The sequence below is a fragment of the Grammomys surdaster genome, unplaced genomic scaffold, assembly GCF_004785775.1.
Source record: "Grammomys surdaster isolate TR1022 unplaced genomic scaffold, NIH_TR_1.0 126531, whole genome shotgun sequence".
NCBI classification, from domain to species: Eukaryota; Metazoa; Chordata; class Mammalia; order Rodentia; family Muridae; genus Grammomys; species Grammomys surdaster.
The window spans coordinates 9140932-9163871 of record NW_021621323.1 but is presented as its reverse complement, the minus strand read 5'-3'; the positions used below and the strand labels follow the sequence as shown (position 1 = coordinate 9163871).

At 38.3% G+C, this 22940-nt stretch overlaps 1 protein-coding gene across 1 annotated transcript in view; it reads left to right on the top strand.

Moving 5' to 3' along the window:
- Nucleotides 1-22940, top strand: part of Tbck (TBC1 domain containing kinase) — a 149582-nt gene that overhangs the window by 58186 nt on the left and 68456 nt on the right. The window contains exons 20-22 of the mRNA XM_028760363.1: nucleotides 788-873; nucleotides 9226-9262; nucleotides 10397-10558. Coding sequence (XP_028616196.1) covers nucleotides 788-873; nucleotides 9226-9262; nucleotides 10397-10558 — 285 coding nt within the window. The remainder of the gene's footprint in view (nucleotides 1-787; nucleotides 874-9225; nucleotides 9263-10396; nucleotides 10559-22940) is intronic.

Below are 22940 nucleotides of genomic sequence, written 5' to 3'. Positions count from 1 at the left end.
CACATGCACATGGATACTGGAAGGTGAATTTAGGTGTCTTCTAAATCACTCTCCACTTTATTTTTTGAGACAGGGTCTCTCACTGAACCTGCTCCCTAGCAACACCCTGGAATCTGCCTGGCTTCTTCTCTCAGGTTTTAGATGCCCAGCTTTTATGTGGGCGCTAGGGGTCTGAACTCAGCTCCTCATGCTTGCAAACAGCAGGCTTTTTACACACCGCGCTAGCTCTCAGTCCCAACAAAAGATATTTTCAATTGCCTACCATTTACTTACTTTTATTAACTTTTTTTAACCAATTAAGTTCATATTTCTACATATGCCAAACAGAATTATACATAGGAAAAAATTTACAACTAGAGAAGATGCTGAAATTTGTATATAGAAAGCAGTTTGAGTCACAGTTACTCTCCTGTGCCTGTTTGTCTTTTACTGTTCCTTACTTATAGGTCTGTTCCACCTTCTAAACTTTTTGTCAATGAGAAACATATTTACTATTACTAGAGCAAATGTATTTGTACACTTTGATTGGAAAATATCAGTTATCTTGTGTTTAATTTCTGACTCAAGAAATAACTTATATCTCTGAAAGTAAATTGTGGAATTGTTTATTGGTGTATTTAATACTTACCACTGTGATTCAAGTAGTAACAGAATGGGAAATTATATGTTCATGTACCTTGCTCTGTGGAGCAGTTAGATTCTCACCCAGCGTAAGACGTGGTTCACTTACTTAAGGCTTTGAGACAGTTGGAGTCAGTGGTTGTCTTCAGCGTTGTTGTCCTTTCAGAGTACCTGACTGTGTTCTCCCAGATGATCGCCTTCCATGATCCAGAGCTGAGTAATCACCTCAACGAGATTGGCTTCATTCCTGATGTGAGTATACCTGGTACATTGGTTTCATCCCTGATGTGAGTGTGCCTGGTGCATTGGCTTCATCCCTGACATAAGTGTGCCTGGTGCACTGCAGAGTGTGAGTTGGAAGTGGTTAGGTTGAGCAGAAATGATAGAATAAAAAATGGTTTTTTTTTAATTCTTGGTTATAAGCTGTCTGCACACGTTGCTAATGGAAATTACAGCTTTCTGTTGGTGTGGTTACTTTCCATGTCCTCACATAAGAGAAGGTTTCATGTTCCCTCATGTGCTTACTATTAACTATTTGTTGTTTAAAACCCGTTGAAAAGTGGGCTTAAAAATAATATTTTTATTAATTCTTCAAAATTTTGTGCAGTGTGTTTTGATCATATTTACCCATCTCCCGTCTACCAGATTCAAATCTCTCTCCCTAACCGTCCAACTTTGTGTGAGCAGCCTTGGTCACTTCCTCGCTTGTCTCTGAACTCGTCAAGTTCAGTTTGTGCTGTCTAAATCCCTTGCACATGGAGCATGGTCAGCTTACTGGAAAAAAAAAGTTTTATTAAATTGTTTTCTAAAGGGCTTTCACCTTGACTTGATTTTTTTTTGATAGAATGGTGCCCTTTGAAGTAGTATACAGCTCAGGGCAAACTCTGGACACCCCTAACACCCACCACTGGTACTGATAGTGACCCTCTAGTCATGCTTCTCCACACATTTCCGGAAACTTGTTCTACATCTGTTTTCATGCCATTTAGGTAATGGTTTCTCTGAGAATCTGGCCGCAGAAAGAAACTGAGGGTAAAAGCGACTATATCTTAACCCATAGAAAAGTCCCGTCCACGACTAATCCTTTCCACAGACAGTAAGCAAATGAAGCTTTTTACTAAATAGTTAGCTGGGTGATTTTAGAAACAACAATGTGAAGAGCTACAGGCAAAATAGTGACTTCAGAGAGACGATAAAGAGTTTTTGCCATTGCTGAGCCCTGGTCAGTTATCCAGTATGTCCTTGGTCAACCCTAAAAGCATAACAACAATGGGTGGATTCAGCAGTTTGGTATTTATATATTAATTCATAAGTATATATGTAGCAATAATAATTGAAAGAAGAGGCCATGAATTTGAGAGGGGGGCAGGTAAAGAACAAATATACTTGTGTAGCCTGTGACAGTGAGTAGCTGTGGATGGAGCGGATGTGGGACTTTCTGACACTCTTGGTCACATCTTTCTTAGTTGCACTTGGTCAGCATGCCCATGAGCCTTCTCTTACTGTCCCCTTCCATTATTACTTACGTGTTCTTCCTTTAAAATTATCTTTGAGAAGATTGTGACTGTGCCTCTAATAATACTGTGAGCCAGGATTCATTCAGACAAAGAGTGGGTTCAGTGATAATCAGATCCCAAACTGAGTTCCCACTCAAGAACTAATCCTATCAAAGCAAGCCTTCATTAATCCTCCATCGTTGAGCTGCAGGCTCCTTTTGCAGGGGAAATTGTGATTTCTGGCTCCCTTCCATTTGCTGTGGGTCACAGAACTCTGGGCACCAAGCAGTGCTGCAGCTTAAGTAGCTTGGGATATTGTGCACTGATGTGATGCCTAGATTATCTAAGTCATGGCAGCTATGTGATTTACATATAAATAGACTAAGTAATGCGTGTTTGGGGAGGTTGGGGCCAGAGTGATTTTTATCATTCTTTCTTGATGCATTTCTGCTTCTGGAAATATACTAGGACCTTAAAAATGAGAATAGCAAATTGTGCTTCCTCATTCTTAAGAGAACAGGTTTTTTTTCTAAAATGTTCAGAATAACATTCAGCTTGCCTCCTGTGCAGTTGTCAGGTGGCCATTAAGAGAAATGATACTGGCTCTCTCTCAGTAGCTGGTATCCTTTTGACCCTACCATCTGAGCTGAAGATAACACTAACAAATTCAGGGGTATAGTGGCTAGCCATCTTCACATAACTGCAGTTGGTAAAAGATGCTTGCACTATTCTCTCCCTCTTAAAAGCTTTTACTGTCATCTTCAGCTGGTTTTACATGTGTAAACAATAAGTACAGAAGGACTGCTTAGACATATTTTTTGTTTAGTTTCTTCTTTGTTTTTGTTTTGTTTTGTTTCTGGCCTTTAAGACATTTTAGATTTTAGCCCAAAGAGATTATTGACAATGGGCTTTTGATTTTATATCAAAGTATGTTGCAGACAATACCTAGGGAAATACTGTATTTCATTTGTCACAAAGTTAAGATTGTACTGTGGAATATCTACAGTCCTGACGGATGGGTGTGTGTCTGAATCTATGCTGAGCCTGACTTTACCTCTGATCTTCTATCATCTTTGAATACAAAGAACTTCCTAGCATTATTTCATAATTAAGCTTGGTTACTGTCTTGTAGAAAATGCCCATACCTTATAAACCAAAGGTTTATTATTCTGACCAGGAAGGACAAAATAAATAGTTTAGTAACTTTTTGTTTAAAAGAATCATTTGTAATTTGAGTATTCATCAACAACTATTCAGTAAATTCTCAGTTGAATCCCCAGTTCTGTAATGTTTCTGATCTAATGTATTCTCATACTGCAGATGAGCAAATAAAAGAAAAGAGAGTACAGTTTTCACAGCAATCCACAACTCAGGGTCACTGTATGTTCTTAGAGTTAGTGATTACCCCTGGGAGTTTTCTGTATGTAATTCATTGATCAGTAGCTTTTGCAGCATGTATAAACAACTAACTATACATAGAGGCACAAGTTCCTGAGGGTCTCAGAAAGCGTGATCTGGAGTTCAAGGCCAGCCTGGGCTCTGAGCGAGACAATGGCAGGTGCAGGGGCGCACACACACACACACAAACATGCACACACGTGCACAAAAGCAAACAGAAAAATTTAATAATAATATGTTAGCTAAAAATCATATATTTTTTAAAAAAATAACTGTTTCCCTCAAAACAGAAGAGTGTTTTTTTTATATATATCTTTTGTCTCTAAATTAAAATGGCAGGGTTCTCATAGCCACTTCTGTGTTCAGTTTGTTGCCACACATTGTTTCAGTTATAAGTGTCTTAAGCTTGCTTGGAATGTACAATCCAACACTGTATCAGTGAATTTTTGATCCTGTATTCCATTGAAGTCCATTAGTCTGCCTCGCATTTTTAATGTATTTTTCACTCACGCATGATATTGTAATGTTATGTGTCAGGTATTTGCAAAATATTTATTAAGTGAGTATTTTATTATACAAAATCCAAAAAATTCACATTTGTAAAATCCCTTTTGTTAATGTCATCACTGTTTATGTAACAAGTCACTAAACAGTTAGGGAAGAAACTCAGAAGGCACAGTTTTTAGTGAACAACCAAGAAGACTCAGGTTTAGATGTCACTCAGTTACACGCCAGCTGGGCACGGTGACCCATCTGTGATTTCAGTGTGTAGAAGGGAGAGATTGGGCATCCTATCGTAATCAGTATGCTCTGGTTTCAAGTGGGAAAGCCTGCCTCAGGTAAAAAGAGGAGATCAACTGAGGAAAATACCGTTGTCACCTGGTAGCCTTCGCATGCATATGTAATTGCAGACTTGCACCCGACACAGTCATGTATGTCTTGGAAAGCAGCCTTGTAATCTTTTACATTTATTTTATTTTTATTTATGTGTCTCTGTGGAAGAGTACATGTGGATATGTGTGCAGGTTCTTATGGAGGCCAGTTGTTGGGTCCCCTGGAACTGGAGTTACTGCAGGTGGCTGTGAGCTGCTGAAGGTGGTGATGGAAGTCAAATTCAGCCCCCCTGGAAAGGCAACATGCTTTTAAGTGTTAACCTATCTTTCTAGCCCCTTTTGTAGTATTATAATTTACATCTTAGCTCAGAATGTTTCTTGCAGTAACAGGCCTATTTTACTCATTTTTTAAAAAAATATTCATCAAATATCCAAGCTTTAAAGTATTATTTGTCTCTCTTTCAAGTAAAAATAGCATCTCTTGAAAAAAGCACCTTGTGGTCTCATAGCTCAAGTGATTGTCCCACTCCCTCACACTTAGTACAGAGCATAGTTTCCTGCCTAAGTCATCTCACAAAACAGTAGGGAAGAACTGTAAAGGATTCATAATTTTACACCTTACAAACATAACTATTATACCTTGGGGCCATTGTCATGATTTCTGCAGTTTTATACACTCATGGCTTTGCATTATTAACATAAATAAATATCAATCCAGTGAAAACAGTGACTAGAACACAAGGATGCCATGCTCATTCTTTTGAGAATGTATGTATCATACATGTGAGACAGCCCTTACAGACTGGAAGAGTCTTTATAAATTACCCTGGCATTCTCTTTCCTGTCTCCTCCACACTTATTGCCTCCTCCACTGCACAAGGAAGTTCCTATCCTGGTGCATCTGGTTCTCAGCTTTGCTGCTCCAAGACAGTCTTAGAATAACAGAGGAATCCCACTGTTCCTGTGTTGTCTTGTGACTTTGTGTTTTTAAACACAATTACAAATAACTTATTGGTAATGATGAAATAATGTGGCTAAAATAAACACAATGTAGTTCTAATGAGATTATTAATATTTTAAGAAAATATGAATTTATAAAAGGTATCATATCTGTGATTTCAAATAGGAAGAAACTGTATTTCTCAGATGATTGATAATGTGGAGAAATCCTTAGGAGCCAAGCTGCTGCTGTTTTTCCAGCACTCTAGTGCAGAGAGCAGTGGCAAGCCGTTGTCAGTTCTTGCTTGCTGTTGCTAGGGGGCAGCATTTACTAAGCTGACAGCTACAGACAAATAAATTGTCAGGTCAGGCTGACATTAGCAACTGGGAGAATACTCAGAAAATAAATATACAACTTTTTTGTTGGTTTCAGCATCTAACTTGGAACTGGAAAGTGACAGATGTTGTATGTATTTTTATATTTGTAGTCAAATATTTAAACACTTAGAACCATTAAAAAATAAAATCTTTCTGTTGTTCAAAATTATCTTACTCCAATATCTTCATGTATATTAGGTCATATTCTTAAAACTGTACTAATAGCTTGAGAAATTATCTAAGGCAATATAGCCAAAGTAATCTGGGCCTCACAGAGCAAGTTTTATCATACCAGCTACTTGGGAGGTTGAGGCAAAAAATTCAAAAGTTCGAGACTTTCCTTTGTTACAGAGGGCTTTGGGCCTAGACCACTTAGTAGAGTCTGTCTGGAACTAAAAGGTTAAAGAAGGCTGAGGATGTACTTGAGTGACACCATGCTTTCTTGGCCTTGCCTTCAACCCCTGAGTCCAAGCTTCCCCTTGGAAAGAGGATAAAGACAACATTTTTCCCTCATATTTTTGTGGAAGTATGTGATAAAAAGTGATGAGGCTGGAGGGATGGCTTGAAAGTTAAGAACTCCTGCAGAGGACCCACGCTCTCTTCCCAGCACCCACATGGTGGTTCACAGTGCTGTGTAACTCCAGTTCCAGGAGACCTGACTTCCTCTGTCCTCCAGGCACTCCCAATGTGCACAACATTCAACCTAGCAAAAGTCTCACACATACATATTTTAATAAAAATATAAAAAATTCAAAGGCAAGTAAATAAAAGATCTTTTACAATGTATATTTGCTAATAAAAGCCATAATCAATAAATAATTAAGCATATGTCATGAAAAAAGATCTATGAAAATAGATAATGTGAAATATTCAGTATTTAATGTATATATTCAATATATGTTGGTAAATTCTAAAAAAAAAATAAAAACAAACTAAATTTTAACATGTGTTAAGTGTTTGAAGGAAGGAAGAATTAAATTTTTAAATGAGGTTGCCAGGGAAAGCTCTCAGTAAAGGTGATTTTTAATCAATTCCTTACAAAAATGAAATAATGACCAAGCAACAGCAAGTTCCAGCCTGGGTGGGAAGCGTGTACCAGAGATGTTGAAGGAAATCCACTGTGAGTGGGGCATGGTGAGGCCAAGTGGCAGGAACCGGACGGGGAAATATTTTGAGTGTTACACATATGTTATCACCGCTGGCTTTATTTCAGCACCACAAAGAAACAAGATGCTTTTGAATAGAATGGTTCTCCCTGATGTAACCTAACAAGAACCTTCTGACACCTTGTTGACTGAAATTCAAGAACAGACAAGGATAAAGTGTAGTAGATTAGTCATAGCTATGGAGTAAATGGGTGTGAGATGGGGTGGCTTCTGGATGTTAGCAGTAGAGGCAGGACAAGTTTTCACTGTTTACAGATTAGTATTTTGAATGTAGAAGAACCAGTCTGCTGGTAACAGATACATGGTGTTTAACAAGAGGGCAGTCAGGAACAACTGCAAGCCTGTACTTCAGCAAGTGCAAGGACAGGATGCTCTTAGCTGGACGTAGAAGTGTATGTTTGGAGGAAGTCTCAAGAGGTCAATTAAAGGTAGTTGATTAATGAAGAGACTGTAGACAGACAGACAGACAGACACAGACAGACAGAAAATGTTTGGCATATGCATTGAAATATAAACAGGCATTTTGAAATGTAAGTTTGGAATTTATGAGGGAGGGCTTGGAGTAGAACTGAAATATTCCAGTCTTCATACTATATTAAGTACTTTAAGAAAAACAGAAAACAATGTAAAATTTTTGGGAACTGAGCTGTAACAGTTCTGTATTTAATAGTCAAAAGGGTGAAAAGAAACTCAGGGGGAAAAAAACAAAAGCAAACGAACAACAAACATGGATACACAGCAGTAAGAATAGTTAGAAGAAAACTCAATGAGTATGTTGTCTAGAGCCGAGTAAGAAAAAACTGTGTTCTCCTAAAGTGGGAGTGAGTGGTACAAAGATTAGCAGAGAGAATTGGGAACATAGAAGCCATCAGTGGACATTGGAACTATAACTTACCTGGTCACTGACTGCCCATCCTGAGTGCCTGCTAACAGTCTTAGCATGTATTAAGTGTTCAGTGTTTGTTGAATGGAAGGAAGGAAGGAAGGAAGGAAGGAAGGAAGGAAGGAAGGAAGGAAGGAAGGAAGGAAGGACCTTTACTCACAAGAATGCTACCACATGATAAAAGAGGACACAAGTTTCTGCATCTTTGCCATTAATACCCTAGCCTGTACTTCTGAGGTTTTCCTACATAGCTATAAAGCATATGCGTCTCTTTTAATACATCTTGTTTTAATCTCATAAAACATTTTATGTTGAGTGAATGAATGAAAATGCTCGGAATGAATTATATTAACACATAGTAGCATTAGTAAAATTTGACAAAAGATTCTTAATGACAATCAAAATAGTCACAAGTAGTGTAATTTATGTTATATCTTTAAAATAAAATTCAAATAATGTGATAAAATTGGCCTCATATTTTTAATTTAAATTGAGATACAGAACTTATACTTTGTTAGATTGTATTATTTTGTACAATGCACACTTGGTACTTTGAAGCTAAATATCCCAAGCTTCCTTTTCTGCATCTGCAACATCTCTAGAGAGGATTGTCAGCCTGTCTGCTTAAGTACGTGATACGGAAATCAATGTCCATTATTTTGCTATAGTATTTATATTTTAATGGACTAGTTTTTCTTTTAGTTCTTAACTAGCCTTTGGATAGAATACATACTATCTTGTATACAATACAAAGACAGTATGTTACTTACCTCATAAATTTACAATTGATAGGTGTTGAAAGGATGTTTCTTTAAGTTGGCAGTATAAGTCCTGGTTTAACTGTAGCCTGAATTCACTCACAATTAATTTTAATTTTAAGGCTTGTTATTAATAGTCCCAGTCCAAGAACAGGGGTGAATGAAATGAAGTATTGCAGCTCGAGCAAATAGACAGAAAAGAAAGGGGGATTTCTTCTTTTCCCCCTTCCACTCTATGGATCCTCAGTGGGCTGGATGATGCCTTATACAAACCAGAAGGACAGTCCCCTTTACTCAACACTTTTTTAAAAGTTAGTTCCACCTGAAAATATGCTCAAAGATGCATCCCCAAATAATATGTATTCACTTCACTGAGCATCCTAATACTCTGTCAGTTTAACACAAAACATTAACTATCATAAGGACCTTTAACATCTATAAACTATGCACTTAAAATTTATGTGTTATTACTGCATTTGATTTGGCCATAGTATTGTGCATACTTGTTGGTAAAATAAAGATACACTGTGGATAATTCCTGACAAAAGGATCACCCACCTATATAAGACAGATAACCACTATATAGAATGTATTGTGATAATAACTGTAGTTAGCTGCATTCTTTCATATCCCGTCACGAGAGTAGAACAAGACAGTGAACTTTAAACCATTTAGTTTGGTGATGAGCACCCTAATTATGCCTTTTACTTTCTCCACATCCATGTCCTGGGCTTCTTCCTGTTCTGCTCACAGCTCTACGCCATCCCTTGGTTTCTCACCATGTTTACTCGTAAGTACCATCCCCCTTGGTGGCAGCAAAAGCACAGCCTCATTCTTCCTCAGGATTTTAAATTTACTAGAATATTAAGTAAATACAATATACATCTCTTTAAAATTCTTACATGATATAGTTTATAGACAAACATTTCAAATGTTCTGGCCTTAAATATTAAGAACATGCGGCAGAAAACTAAAATCTATTTTTCATGTGGCTTATAACTTCTTTTTAAGAAGAGAATTTAACATTACTCTTTGAGGACAGTTTTCAACTAAATTGGCTTGCTTTCTAGATGTCCTCTTTTAATACATGGTTCTAGTTCCTAAACTGAGAATCCTCTAGAAATTAATCATATTATATGAATATGTAATGACTTAGTTATGTATATGTAAATGAAGAGCCATGCTTAAATGTAGTACACATGATAAGTGGAATGACAGTTGAGATAGTCTATGCTTTCACCTGGAAAGATAGTCACAGTATTATTAAGTGAGAATAACGCTGTATTTTTTTAATTAATAGATTTTTGGTAGGAATTTGATAAAGTAATTGTGATGATAGACAATGGAAATGTTACTTTATTGTGTACATAAAGCAGCTCTAAAGTTCATCTGCAGATATAAACGTGCAAATAATGTTACTAAAAATTTTGGAGAAAATTTCTGAGTGAAATATACCAATTTTTAGTGGGATTCAAAAAATGTAAACTTTGACAAATTTGATATCAATTTAAAGCACTTTAGGAAGCTGTAAATTAATGAAGTCAGGGTTAGAGAGTTGGCTGAACAGTTAAGAAAATAACTTACTGCTTTTGCAGAGAACCAGAACTTGGCTCCTATCACCCATATTGGGTAGCTCACAGATATCTGTCACTCAGGCTCCAGGATACTCTCCATAGGTGCATGCACATGCACACACACATACACTTACACACATATATACACACACAGAGAGACGGGTCGGGGGAGGAAATTTTTTTTTTAAATATCTTTACAGTCAAGCATTTTATCAGCACAGTTTAACACATTAACTCTTAAGTAACAATATGACCTTGAAGTAATAATAATCATATATTTAGTATCCAGCTGTTAGTATTTTTGACAAATTTGGATTTTGTTTAAGTATATTTTATACAACTTCCTACAGATGTATTTCCACTGCACAAAATTTTCCACCTCTGGGATACATTACTGCTCGGAAATTCCTCTTTCCCATTCTGCATTGGAGTAGCCATCCTCCAGCAGCTACGGGACCGTCTTTTGGCTAATGGCTTCAACGAATGCATCCTTCTCTTCTCTGACTTACCAGGTATGTGTCTAAATGAAAGAATTACTAAATGCAATTTTGACTATAAAGTAATGTGCTATCTTCACGTGAGAAAATCATTCTGCTTGGACCCTGTTTTGATGGTCAGGATAGGCAGTGCTTTTTGCTAGCCTAGGAATGCAGAGGCCAGCGTGGGGCAGACTAAGCCACTGTGGATTATTTCCATCCCTGTACTGCCAGCAGAAGGGGAAAAGGTCATGGCTGTGGGCGTAACATATTTACCCTTTGCTTAGGACCCATCCATTTATCTTCAGCTGATAGAGAGTAAATAAAGGCCACTCAGGAAGGTGTTTGAAAACATGTTTATATAAGGATGGTAATTCACATGGAACTTCGCTCCCTTCTAGCCACAGCTGCTTGGTAACAACTTGACAAGTTTAAGAGGAGGACATACTGTCCTTAAAGGGAAATAACCCAAACTTTATAGAAATATGTTATGTAATATAAGATACTGACTAAGCTGTATGAGATATTTACAAGAAGTTTGAAACCCTTGGGAAGACTATTTCCATGCAGAAATACAGAGGACAGCTATGGTTTCATTCTTGGTGTTGAAAAGATAAGATTTATGTGGTTCCCGAAGAGAGAATGCATCTGCAAGGTATGGGAGGAGCTAAATGTTTTTAAGATAAAAAATTTGAACTGAAAAGACTCAGTTCTTAAGAGTCCTTGCTGCTCATGTAAACCCAGGTTTGGTTCCCAGCACTCACATGGTGACTAACAACCATCTGTAACTCCAGTTCTAAAGGATCCAGTGCCCTCCTCCTGCCTCTATGAGCATGAAACACACATGTGGTACATATACATGCATGCAGGAAAACACTCATAAACAAAATAAAAATAAACCTTTTTCATTAATTTATTTATTATTCACTTTACATCCCCATCACAGTCCCTCCTCCCTCTAATATCCCTTCCCTTCTCCTCAGAGGAGGGGAAGCCCCCCTTTGGGGCCTCCTTGCCCTGGGACATTAAGTCCCAGCAGGACTAAGCACCTCCTCTCCCACTGAAGCCCAACCAGGCAGTAAGTATCCAGTTAGGGGAAGGGGATCTAATGGCAGGGAACAGAGCCAGACAGTTCCCACTGCAGTTGTTAGAGGCCCACGTGAAGACCAAGCTACACATCCGCTCTAAACATGTAGGGTGCCTAAGTCCAGCCCATGAATGTTCTTTGGTTGGAGGTTCACGCTCTGTGAGCCCCCATGAGCCCAGATTGGTTGACTCTCTAGGTCTTCTTGTGGTGTCCTTGACCTCTCCAGCTCACTCAATTCTATCCCCACTCTTCTACAAGTCTCTCCAAGCTCTTCCTGATATTTGGCTTTGGGTCTCTAGAGCTGTTCGCATCTGCTGCTGGATAAAGTCTCTCAGGGGACAGTTATGCTAGGTTCCTGTCTGCAAGTGGAGCAGAATGTCGGGGGTTGGCTCTCTTACATAGGATGGGTTTCAAGTTGGGCCAGCCTTCCATTGCTGTGCATCTTGTAGGCAAGATAAGTTTTAGATTGAAGGTTTTGTGGGTGGATTGGCGTTCACCTTCCTCCACTGGAAGTCCTGCTTGACTACAGGAGGTGGGCACTTGAGTCTCCATATCCTCCACTGGTAGGAATCAGCTAAGGTCACCCCCATAGACTCCTGTAGACTCCCCAGTCCAGGTCTGCATTACTCGTGGCAATGCCCCCCCCCACTGGTTTCCATTCTCACTCCCAGCCCTCTCCTGCCTCCCCACCCACACCTGATCCACCTGGTCAGTATACCTGTCCCTCTCCTCACCTCCTCTCCCTCCCAGTTCCCTCTTTTCATCCACCCCATGATTATTTTGTTTCCCCTTCTGAGTGAGATTCACACATTCTCCCTTGAGCCCTCCTTATTAATTAGTTTCTTTGGGTCTGTAGACTATGGCATGATTATCCTGTACTTCATGGCTAATGTCCACTCATAAGTGAGTATATACCATGTGTGTCTTTCTGGGACTGGATTACCTCGCTCAAGATGATATTTTCTAGTTCTATCCATCTGCCTGCAAATTTAATGATGTCCTTGTTCTGAATCACTGAATAATATTCCATTGTGTAAATTAACCACATTTTCTGTATCCATTATTCAGTTGAGGGACATCTATCTAGGTTGCTTCCAGTTTCTGTCTTTTACAAATAAATCTGCTATGAACATAGTTGACCAAGTGTCCTTGTGGTATACTTGGGCATTTTGGGGGTATATGCCCAGGAGTGATACAGCTGGGTCTTGTGGTAAAACTACTCCAGATTTTCTGAGAAACCACCAAGTCGATGTGGCTGTAGAAGTTTGCACTCCCACCAGCAGTGGAGGAGTGTTCCCCTTGCTCAGCATCCTCCCCAGCATGAACTGTCAGTTTAAGTTTTTGATCTCAGTCATTCTAATTGGTATAAGATGAAATCTCAGAGTCATTTTGATTTTAATTTCCCTGATGACTAAGAACATTGAACATTTCTTTAAATTTTTTAAATGTTTCTGGTTTGTTTTTAATACAAAAATTTTACATTTTCTTGCAATTTTCTGGTTCTGTGTTTTTTTCCCGGCTCCACTGATGGTGTCAATATTTTCAGGCAGGCACAAGTGTGTAATAATAGTAAATGCTCTTAAAACTGTTCCAGAGCAGGTCACTGAACACCAAACAAAAGACCAAAAGTCTCCATCCTTTGAGGGAAAATAATAACAAAAATGTGTTGGAATAATTTAAAACTTTTCTTTCTCACTTTTTCACAAATTAAGATGTCATCTAGTTTATCAAATTTAATTAAAATAAGCTATTTCTTACATTAAACAATAATAGTTCTGGGCTTTATTTTTCAACTTTTCTTCTGGGAGATAGAGAAATATCAAGGTTTTGTGATGTTTGTGGGAGCAGGGGTAAAAACAAAGAAGCCAATTTCGCAAACCCAGAAGCAGTCTTTGCCCCACAGATGTTTCCTTGCCATCCCAGCCTGTCAAAGTAAGCAGAGGATGATTGATCAGGATTAAAAGAATTTTTTGGTCAGTTATAAAAGTAAGTATGTTGGAAATGCTGATTGTGTATTTTCAAATCTAGTAAACTTGGTTGCTTTCCTTCCAAGCATAAGTGTTCCCACTAATGCTGATGAAAGCATCTGTGATGATGGCTTATAGAAAATTAGTGACTAGTACTAACACAGCTCAGTTTATAAAGACCTCTGAAGGCAGAGTTGTAGCACACACATATGTTAGAACTAAGTAGTTGAAATGCAGCCCTCTCTTTACCTTTGAAACCACAATGGCTCACCACTGACGGGCAGCACCCTGCCCCACTATGCTGGTATTCTTGCTCGTCACTGGTGGGCAGCACACTGACCTACTTGCTCATCACTGTTTACTCACTGTATGTGATTCCTCTTACAGAGAAAAGCTAATGAAAAGCATTTACCCTTAAGTGACCCATGCTTTGTTTTTAATGATATTGAACTTGGATGGGATATTTTTCTCAAGTAAATTTAAAGAATTTCAGTTTTTAGCATACTGAGTTCCCCAATTTGAAAGTTGCTTGAAGAACTTTGGAAGTAGCCATCGACAGCCCTAAAATGTAAATGCAGATCAATATACACACAAGCTAACATGTTCAGAGTATTAGACGCTCTAATACTCTGAACATGTATAATAATGTTAAACACTTTTGAAACAAATTGTGTTTTAGTCTACCTACAAAGCATAGATAGGCTAGCTGTATTGTACTTTTAATTTTAAGGCCAGGATCAGCATTGAGTTTGACCCACTAAATATATTACGTTGCAGTAAAATCCCAGTGAGGATTTCCCAAACTAGGTAATGTTAACCTTAGAGAAGTGGCTTAATCTCTGTATCCACTTCCTCATCTCTGTCTCTGAGAATGACAATATCTCCTGTCAATAGATGATTGTGTTAAATCAGTACAGATAAAGAACATAAAGCAGCAGAGGACGGATGTGATATAAATTATAAATGCTATTATTGTTGTTGTTATTATGCTTCTTGTTTTTATTCAAATATAATGTGATGCCTTCTTAGTAATATAAATGCAGTAATCTCCCCTCTTAGCTATTTCTAAAAATTCTTGAAGGTGACTATCATAAGAATTCATTACTAGAAAAAACTAATGAGAAGTTACCTTTAAAATTAAGCCTTCAGGACTATTGTTTTCTATGCTAGAAAAACCATGTTTTTTGTTTTGTTTTGTTTTGTTTTGTTTGCTTTAAGATAGTTTTTATAGAGGACATCACCCACAGGCTTAGAAGTCAAGGCATATGTGAGTTCAAGTCTAGTTTCACCATGCTCAACCTGTGTGAACTGAGAAACTTGAAGTGTGATGCTACTGCTGAAAAAGCATGTTCTGCAGAGTGAGAGTAGCTATGTGCACATAACCAAGTGTGCTGCCTCATTTCATGTCAATTTGACCCAAGCTAGAATCATCAGAGAGGTGGGAGTCACAGTGGAGAAGATGCCTCTATAAGACCAGGCTGTAGGCAAGCCTATAAGACATTTTCTTAATCAGTGATGGAGGTGGAGGCCTAGCCCATTGAGTATGGAGCCGCTTCTGGGTTTGTAGTCCAGGTTCTATAAGAAAGCAAACTAACCAAGCACAAGACATAGGGAGGAAACCATTAAGCAGCGCTCCTCCATCGTCTCAGGTTTCTGCCAGTGTTTGAGTTCCTGTCCTGACTTCCTTTGATAATGAACAGTAAAGTGACGATAGCATGTCTTACAGTGGTGTGGCAGCTGCTAAAATAATATACAAAATGCAGCTGGCATAAACACTCATAAAGAGAAATGTGCCCAACAGCTCCTTTTTACACATATTTTTTATTGGTTTTTTATTTATTTACATTTCAAATGTTATCCCCCTTTCCAGTTTCCCCTCTGCAAACCCCCTAGCCCATTCCTCTTCCCCCTGCTTCTATGAGGGTGTCCCACCCACCCCCACCTCACCACCCTAAGTGTTTTCCTATACTAGGGCATCAAGTCTTCACAGGACTAAGGGCCTCTCCTCCCACTGATGCCAGATGAGGCCATCCTCTGCTACATATGCAGCTGGAAGCCATGGATCCCTCCATGTGTACTTTCAAGTTGGTGGTTTAGTCCTTGGGAGCTCTAAGGGGTCTGGTTGATTGACATTGTTGTTCTTCCTGTGGGGCTGCAAACCTCTTCAGCTCCTTCAGTCCTTTTCCTAACTCCTCCATCAGGGACCCTATGCTCAGTTGGATGATTGGCTGTGTGCATCTGCATCTGTATTGGTCAGACTCTGGCAGAGCATCTCAGGAGACCGCTATACCTGGCTCCTGTCAGTAAGGACTCCTTGGCATCAGCAATAGTGACTGGGTTTGGTGGCTGAATATGAGATGGATCCCCAGGTGGGACAGTTTCTGGATGACCTTTCCCTTCAGTCTCTGCTCCACTCTTTGTCCCTGTATTTCTTTTAGACAGGAGCATTTCTAGGTTATTAGGGAAACAACACCCTTCACAATAGTCATAAATAATATAAAATATCTTGGTGTAACTCTAACCAAACAAGTGAAAAATCTGTATGACAAGAACTTCAAGACTCTGAAGAAAGAAATAGATAAAGACCTCAGAAGAAGTTCTTCCATGCTCATAGATCGACAGGATAAACATAGTAAAAATGGCCATCTTACCAAAAGCAGTCTACAGATTAAATGCAAACCCCATCAAAATTCCAACTCAATTCTTCACAGAGATAGAAAGAGCAATTCTCAAATTTATTTAAAACAACAAAAATACAAGATAGCAAAAACTATTCTCAACAATAAGAGAACTTCTGGGGGAATCACCATCCCCAACCTCAAGCTGTACTACAGAACAATAGTGATTAAAACTGCATGGTATTGGTACAGAGACAGGCAGGTAGATCAATGGAATAGAATTGAAGACCCAGAATTAAACCCAAACACCTATGGTCACCTGATCTTTGACAAAGAAGCTGAAACCACCCAGTGGGAAAAAGACAGCCTATCCAGCTACTCTTTACAAGTGCACGCAGCACCTAATGTTTTGAGTATATAAAGGATGTATAGCACTTACTTATGAGCTCTTTTTCTGTTCTTTATGTCACCCTTTGTCAACACTTTAAGTCTCACAGGAAAAACTCAGCAGATAATCTTCATTTGTCATATCCAGACATGTTCTTAACTTCTTTACCTTGTACTTGATGAAATGGCATCATTTTATATTCCAAGTAAGTACAAGTAGCACTAGAAAATTTGCGCACCTTGGTTGACTTGTATGTGCGCTGTGTCAGAACAAGCAGAAACAATGGGGCGCGGTCTTTGATACTGAGCATTTCACTGCATCATCCATGACTGGATTCGGGCCACTGAGGTTAGTAGAGAGATTCCCATAATTTAAACTAGTCATGTGATGGGGTCTGTCAGGCTTTATCCTGCTTTGCCCCTTTGATGCCATGCTGCCGTACCATCCATTTGTCATTAAGGGGATATGAGTATCCCCTGAAGCAGTTTCAAAGATGAGTATATCTGAATAAGACCAACATGGCAGGAATTTTACAATGGATTTCTGTAACCTGAGATGTTTATTTATTTTTTTAAGATTTATTTATTTTATTGTGAGTACACTGTAGCTGTCTTCAGACACACCAGAAGAGGGCATCAGATCACATTACAGATGCTTGTGAGCCACCATGTGGTTGCTGGAAATTGAACTCAGGACCTCTGGAAGAGCAGTCAGTGCTCTTAACCACTGAGCCATCTCTCCAGCCCCCGAGATGTTTATTTTTTATTCTGTTATTATTCTCTTATATAGAATCTTCTACAATAATACTATTTTATGTATCTCAAGTAAATTCTTAATGTACAAATTACAGCATACCTGAGCACCTGCAAAGACTGGAGACTTTAGAGTCAGGAAAGAAGTTCTTCCTAGAAAACCTGTAGAAAGAAATTGGCAAGTCTGCATTAGAGGACTCAGCTTCCTCAGAAATTCAACTGTTACTTATGTAAACTATTTTGAAAAGAAATATTGAGTATATTAAAGGAGACTACTGTTTAAAGGAGGTTCTGGATACTGCCTGAAAAAGTTAACATTTGACTAAGAAAATTCTTAGTTGCAGTATTTGTTTTATTATAGAAGATTTTTAAGCTTCCTTTGAGTCAAGTTTTAATGGCTATTTTAAGGGCACTCTATTTCAGTATTACTGCATATTAAAGCGCTGTAAGCTTAAGTGTATAGAAAATTGCTAGCAACTTACTGTTTTCAGTGGTATCTGTGTGTGTTGGAACACAGGTGGCTAGATGAAGGTCCTTATCTGTGTTGACTCATCAACTGCACATGCTTTCTTTTTAATTATTCAGTGTAGTGTGGGAGAACCATTAAAGTGCCACTTTATTTATTTATTTACTTTCTTAACATGTGTGCACACATGCTTCTGTCAGGGTATATCATATGTATCAGGATCAGAGGACCACTCTATGAGTCAGATCTCCAGCAACTGTGTGGGATCCAGGCCAGCATGTGTGCATGTGTGTATATATGCATATATGTGGACGAAAGAGTCTGTTCCCTTCTTCTGTTCTCTCTTACCATACTGTGTAGGTCCTGAGTATGAAACTGAGGCTTGAGGCTCAGCAGCAAATGCCTCTTCCCACTTAGCCATTTCACCAAACCCCACAGCATATTTCACCAAACCCCACAGCATATTTCACCAAACCCCACAGCATATTTTTTAAGCAATTCAGTTAAGTATCACATTTTCTATGGCTTAGAACACCATAGAAATATTTAGAGACTAAAAGTCAACTTACTAAAACTGGGAAGGAATTGCTAAACCAGGAAAACTCTTTAATATTCTGTCTCATTTTCCTTTTCACACCCAATATGGAAATGAGCAATTAGTGAGAATGAGAAGATGGAGAACCTTTGGTTTCTGTTTTGGAACTACATACACGACAAGGCAATTTGGTGATGTCTGGTGTAGCAAAGAGAAGACACAAAGAACGTGGCAGGGCACATTCTTCTTGATTTCGAGATCCTGTATCTATAGCACATTTTTGATAAAATTGAGATTTAATCTATTTTTTCCATACCTTTACATCGAAAAATATTAAGCTGCTTCCTAATTTATGATTCTTTACACTTATATGATCCAAGCTTTCCTTTATATATAGAATACTGTTATAGTATAAATCACAGTGAAAGCTGACATGTCACAATCAGTATGCCTCGTTAAATTTGAATTTCAAATAATAAAATAAATATCTTAATGTAAATATGACCGAAATAGTCATTGGTTGAGACTGGATATCTTACAGTTGTTTTGCTAGACTGCACATCTTAAGTGTAAACACATAAAATATAACTTTAAGGAAACTGGAAAATGACTCAGCCACAAAAAGTGTTTACTGCCAAGCCTGACACCCCAAGCTCCATCTCCAGGACCCACTTGATGGAAGGAGAGAGCACATGCCTACAGGTTGTCCTTTCATCACCTCAGGTGCACTGTGGATTCACATCTGTGTATGCAAATGCTTACACACATACACACACAAATTTGTTACAATAATAAAAATTATTTTTAATAATGAGAGGAAGATATGGGAATATATTAGGAATCAAGTACTACGTCTTTATGTTTCATTTGCTAGCTTTTGTTTTTCAAATTAGAATAAAAAGTAATGAGTTTCATTATGTCTTTTTCATATGTGTGTGTACATATAAAAATATATTTATATATATGTATATATATTATGTATATATATATACATATATATAAAATCTTTATTGTAGAGTATAGTCAGTTGGCATGTTTTTATCTCATTACATACCATAGAGGAAAAATTAAGCATAGCATTAAAAAGGGTATTTTGGATGTACTTTATTCATTATATGAGGCGAAGATTTCCAGCTTAAAGGACTAGTAAATATTTTCAACAGAATTGTAGAATAAAACTTCTCTAACCTAAAGAAAGAGATGCCTATGAACATACAAGAAGCCTACAGAACTCCAAATAGACTACACCAGAGAATTTCTCAATTTGAAACCACGAATGTGTAATATTATGAATAATGAACATTTAGCATCTGTTACCTACTTATTTTAAGCCTCAGCAAATAATGTTTAGATAGAAGAAGGCCTTTTAACTCTGGAATGATATCAAAATGGTGGTACTTTTCTTTCAGATGAGTATAATGAAATGCTAAACTGTTATTTAGGCTCCCCACTTAGGAAATACTAAACATTTGGCTTTTGTGTATTTCTGTGAGATAGATTCTGAGTGTATGCATATAGTTGATGATATGCCTGCCAAAACAGGGGAGTATGATTGACAGTTAACAAGAAACAGGTCAGACTCATACAGGCCCATACGGGATTATTCTTAAGTTCATTTTCTAGCATAAATGCTGGTGGGTATTAGTAATCAAAAATATTTAGGTTATATTTAGGTATTACTAATTACAGTTTATTCAGGTATGAGGTGAACGAAGATAAATAACTTATTTACTAATTGCTTTTCAATATTTATTAATTGTACCCTCCCAAAGTTATTGCCTAGCAGAAATGAATTCCAGAATGTCCAATTATAATAACTATAAATAGAATTGCTATTAAATGTTTCATGATAGCAAGATGATGTTATTTTTAGTCAAGTGGCATATTTTTATCTTGTCGCGTACCATAAAGGAAAAACAACTTAATGTATCATAGCATTAAAAAGGCTACTATGTATTTACTTTATACATTGTATAAGGTTTAATATTTCTCAATTTGAAACCATGAAAGTATAACATTATGAATAATGAACATCCAGTAGATATTACCTGCTTATTTTAAGCCTTGAGAAAAAGAAATCTTAGTTTTATCATTTCTATCACTGTTGGTCAACTTAATTGGATTAGTTTCTTTTCCATTGCTGTTAGAAAACACCATGACCAAGGTAACATGGAAGAATATATTTGTGCTTATGGCTCCAAAGCGTTACAGTCCCTGATGGCAGAGTGGAGGCATCAGACAGTAGATGTAGTATCTGTACAGAGGCTCAGGGCTCACATCTTGAATGGCAAGCACAAAACAGTGAGGGCAACCTGAAAATGGCTCCAGTCACTACATTCTCAAAGCCCACCCCCAGTGACTGACTTCCTCTTAAAGTAATATATTTCATGTATTTTCTTAATATGATTTGTATTTTTATAAAACAATAACACTTGTGGGCTTGTTTTTCTTCCCCTCCACCTAACCTCTGAATCTCTTTACATTTGGCAGAAAGAAAAGAGAGGAAGGGAGAGAGGGAGGGAGGGAGGGAGGGAGGGAGGGAGGGAGGGAGAGAGAGAGAGAGAGAGAGAGAACTCTGATGTGCTACCACTTTAAGCTGTGGTCTTCAACAGAATGGAAATAACTTCTCTACCATGTGAGCTCAGGATGCCATGAATCCGCTGAGTCAGAACTCAGCAACAGCACTTACAGCAATCTACCAGAGCAGAGAGGTGAGGAGGGCTGGCATCCAGTGTCCTCAGAGCCTTGCTGGAGGGAATGACCAGACACATTTATTTCAATATAGGAAACTATATTGAATTATTTGAGAATTAAAAACCATCTCACTTATTTCCAATTGCCTGGGAAGTGCTTATCAGAATTGTTCTAGTTGCCACAAAAATCAAAAACTCTGGTTTTATTTCTGATTCCCCATGAAGTGTTAAAGAGAGAAAATGTCTGGAGCTGTCCCGGAGCTGTCTTCCCAGCTGCCTCTTTATTCCTTCTGAGGTGTGAGGCTGGCCGTTTAGCAGCACTTGCTGCTGCTTTGCACTACAGTGTCTGTCTACTCCACTGCAACTGATCAAGATCCAGTAAGAGTAGAAAAACAGTTTAAGTGCCCATGGATCAGTATTGCTTATTGCATTTTTAATTATGTATCTCTTCATTGCAGGCATTAAGAAGCAGGAATGATGAATGAGTCAGAAACTGTTAGACACATGTGCACAGGCTGTTTGCAAAGGGAGTGAATTAGAGCCAAATTCCTGAGACTATTATACCTTCTTTCATCTTAGACGTTGCCAAGGCTGCATTTATGTACATATCCATCCACTCATTCCACAGATAGTGGGGACTGCCCACAAAGAATGCGTGCATAACCTGATGACATTTGTACATGTGTGTAACTAGTCTTGTTGCTGTACTCTGTTCCTTGCTATTTGTCACAAAGCATTCATGAATAATTATTTAAAGTGACTGATACTTTCAAGTTATCTTAGTTACGTATATTGTAATTGTGTTGTTTGAACAGGTCACTTAACTGCATTAGTTCTGTAATTTTTATCAGTTAGGGAAATCAACTTCCCTCAAAGAATTGCTGTGTATAATCAACAGGATTGGAAATGTCGAAGTGTTAAGTGTTTGGGTGGCTTCCTGTGCATTAGCCCAGGCTGCGAATGGGAACCAAGCTAAGGGTGGTGATGCTTGTGGTATAGGAGAGGTAGTGAGTTAAGATGTAGATGAGTCCGTGTGTGTATGTGTGAGAACTGGGGACTAGTGGAGGGTTTTAAGTGGTAAAATGATCAGCGTAGTTTGAAGATTAGAGTGCAGATGACCTGTAATTGGGTAGACTTGGATACAGTAACCTCCAATGAAAACAGCCTAGTTAAAGAGAATATAATGCTCTAAATATCAGGTAGTTCTTCCTCCTCCCAAAATATGAAAGCTTCTTGCTCCCTTCAAGTTGTTCCAACATAGGCACGATCTGTATATTTGAAGAGGAGCATATGATAGGGACAAGTACTGCAAAAACCTATCTGCATCAGGGCTAGTGTCAGCAAGGCTAAGCACCAACAGACGGTGTATTGAAAATGCTGCATGTAGAACAGAATGACAAGGCAAGAGCTGAGTTCTGTCTGGGAAACATCCGCTAATGCTTAGTTAGCACTGAGAAAACCCACCCGCTTTGTTTCAGTGTCTTCAAGCTAGGAAGCATCCAAAGCATGGAAAATGGCTGTAAGGAAACCTTGCTCCCTGACTGAGAGACGTCTGCTTATTCATTTAACACATGCTTAGCAAACTTTCCTCTCTGGCAGGGATCGTATGCACTCTGGACATAGAAATAAATAAGATGCCTTACAGCTGTGTACAGCATAGTTAGAAAACGTAAAACTTAGAAAATAGCACAAGATGTGAAACCTCACACTGCCCTAATGCAGGTGTGCAGATAAAGTGACAAGACAAGAGAGCTGAGGTCCCTGTGCTGTGGTAGTGGTGGCGACACTGGCACTGTGCTGGTTAGGGGCATTTCTTGGTGTGCTGAGGAATTTGGCCATGCTTTGTATGTGATCTGAAAGTGTTAAGAAGGAAAAGTGTAGGATAGTATGTGCATTTTAGGAAAATCATTCA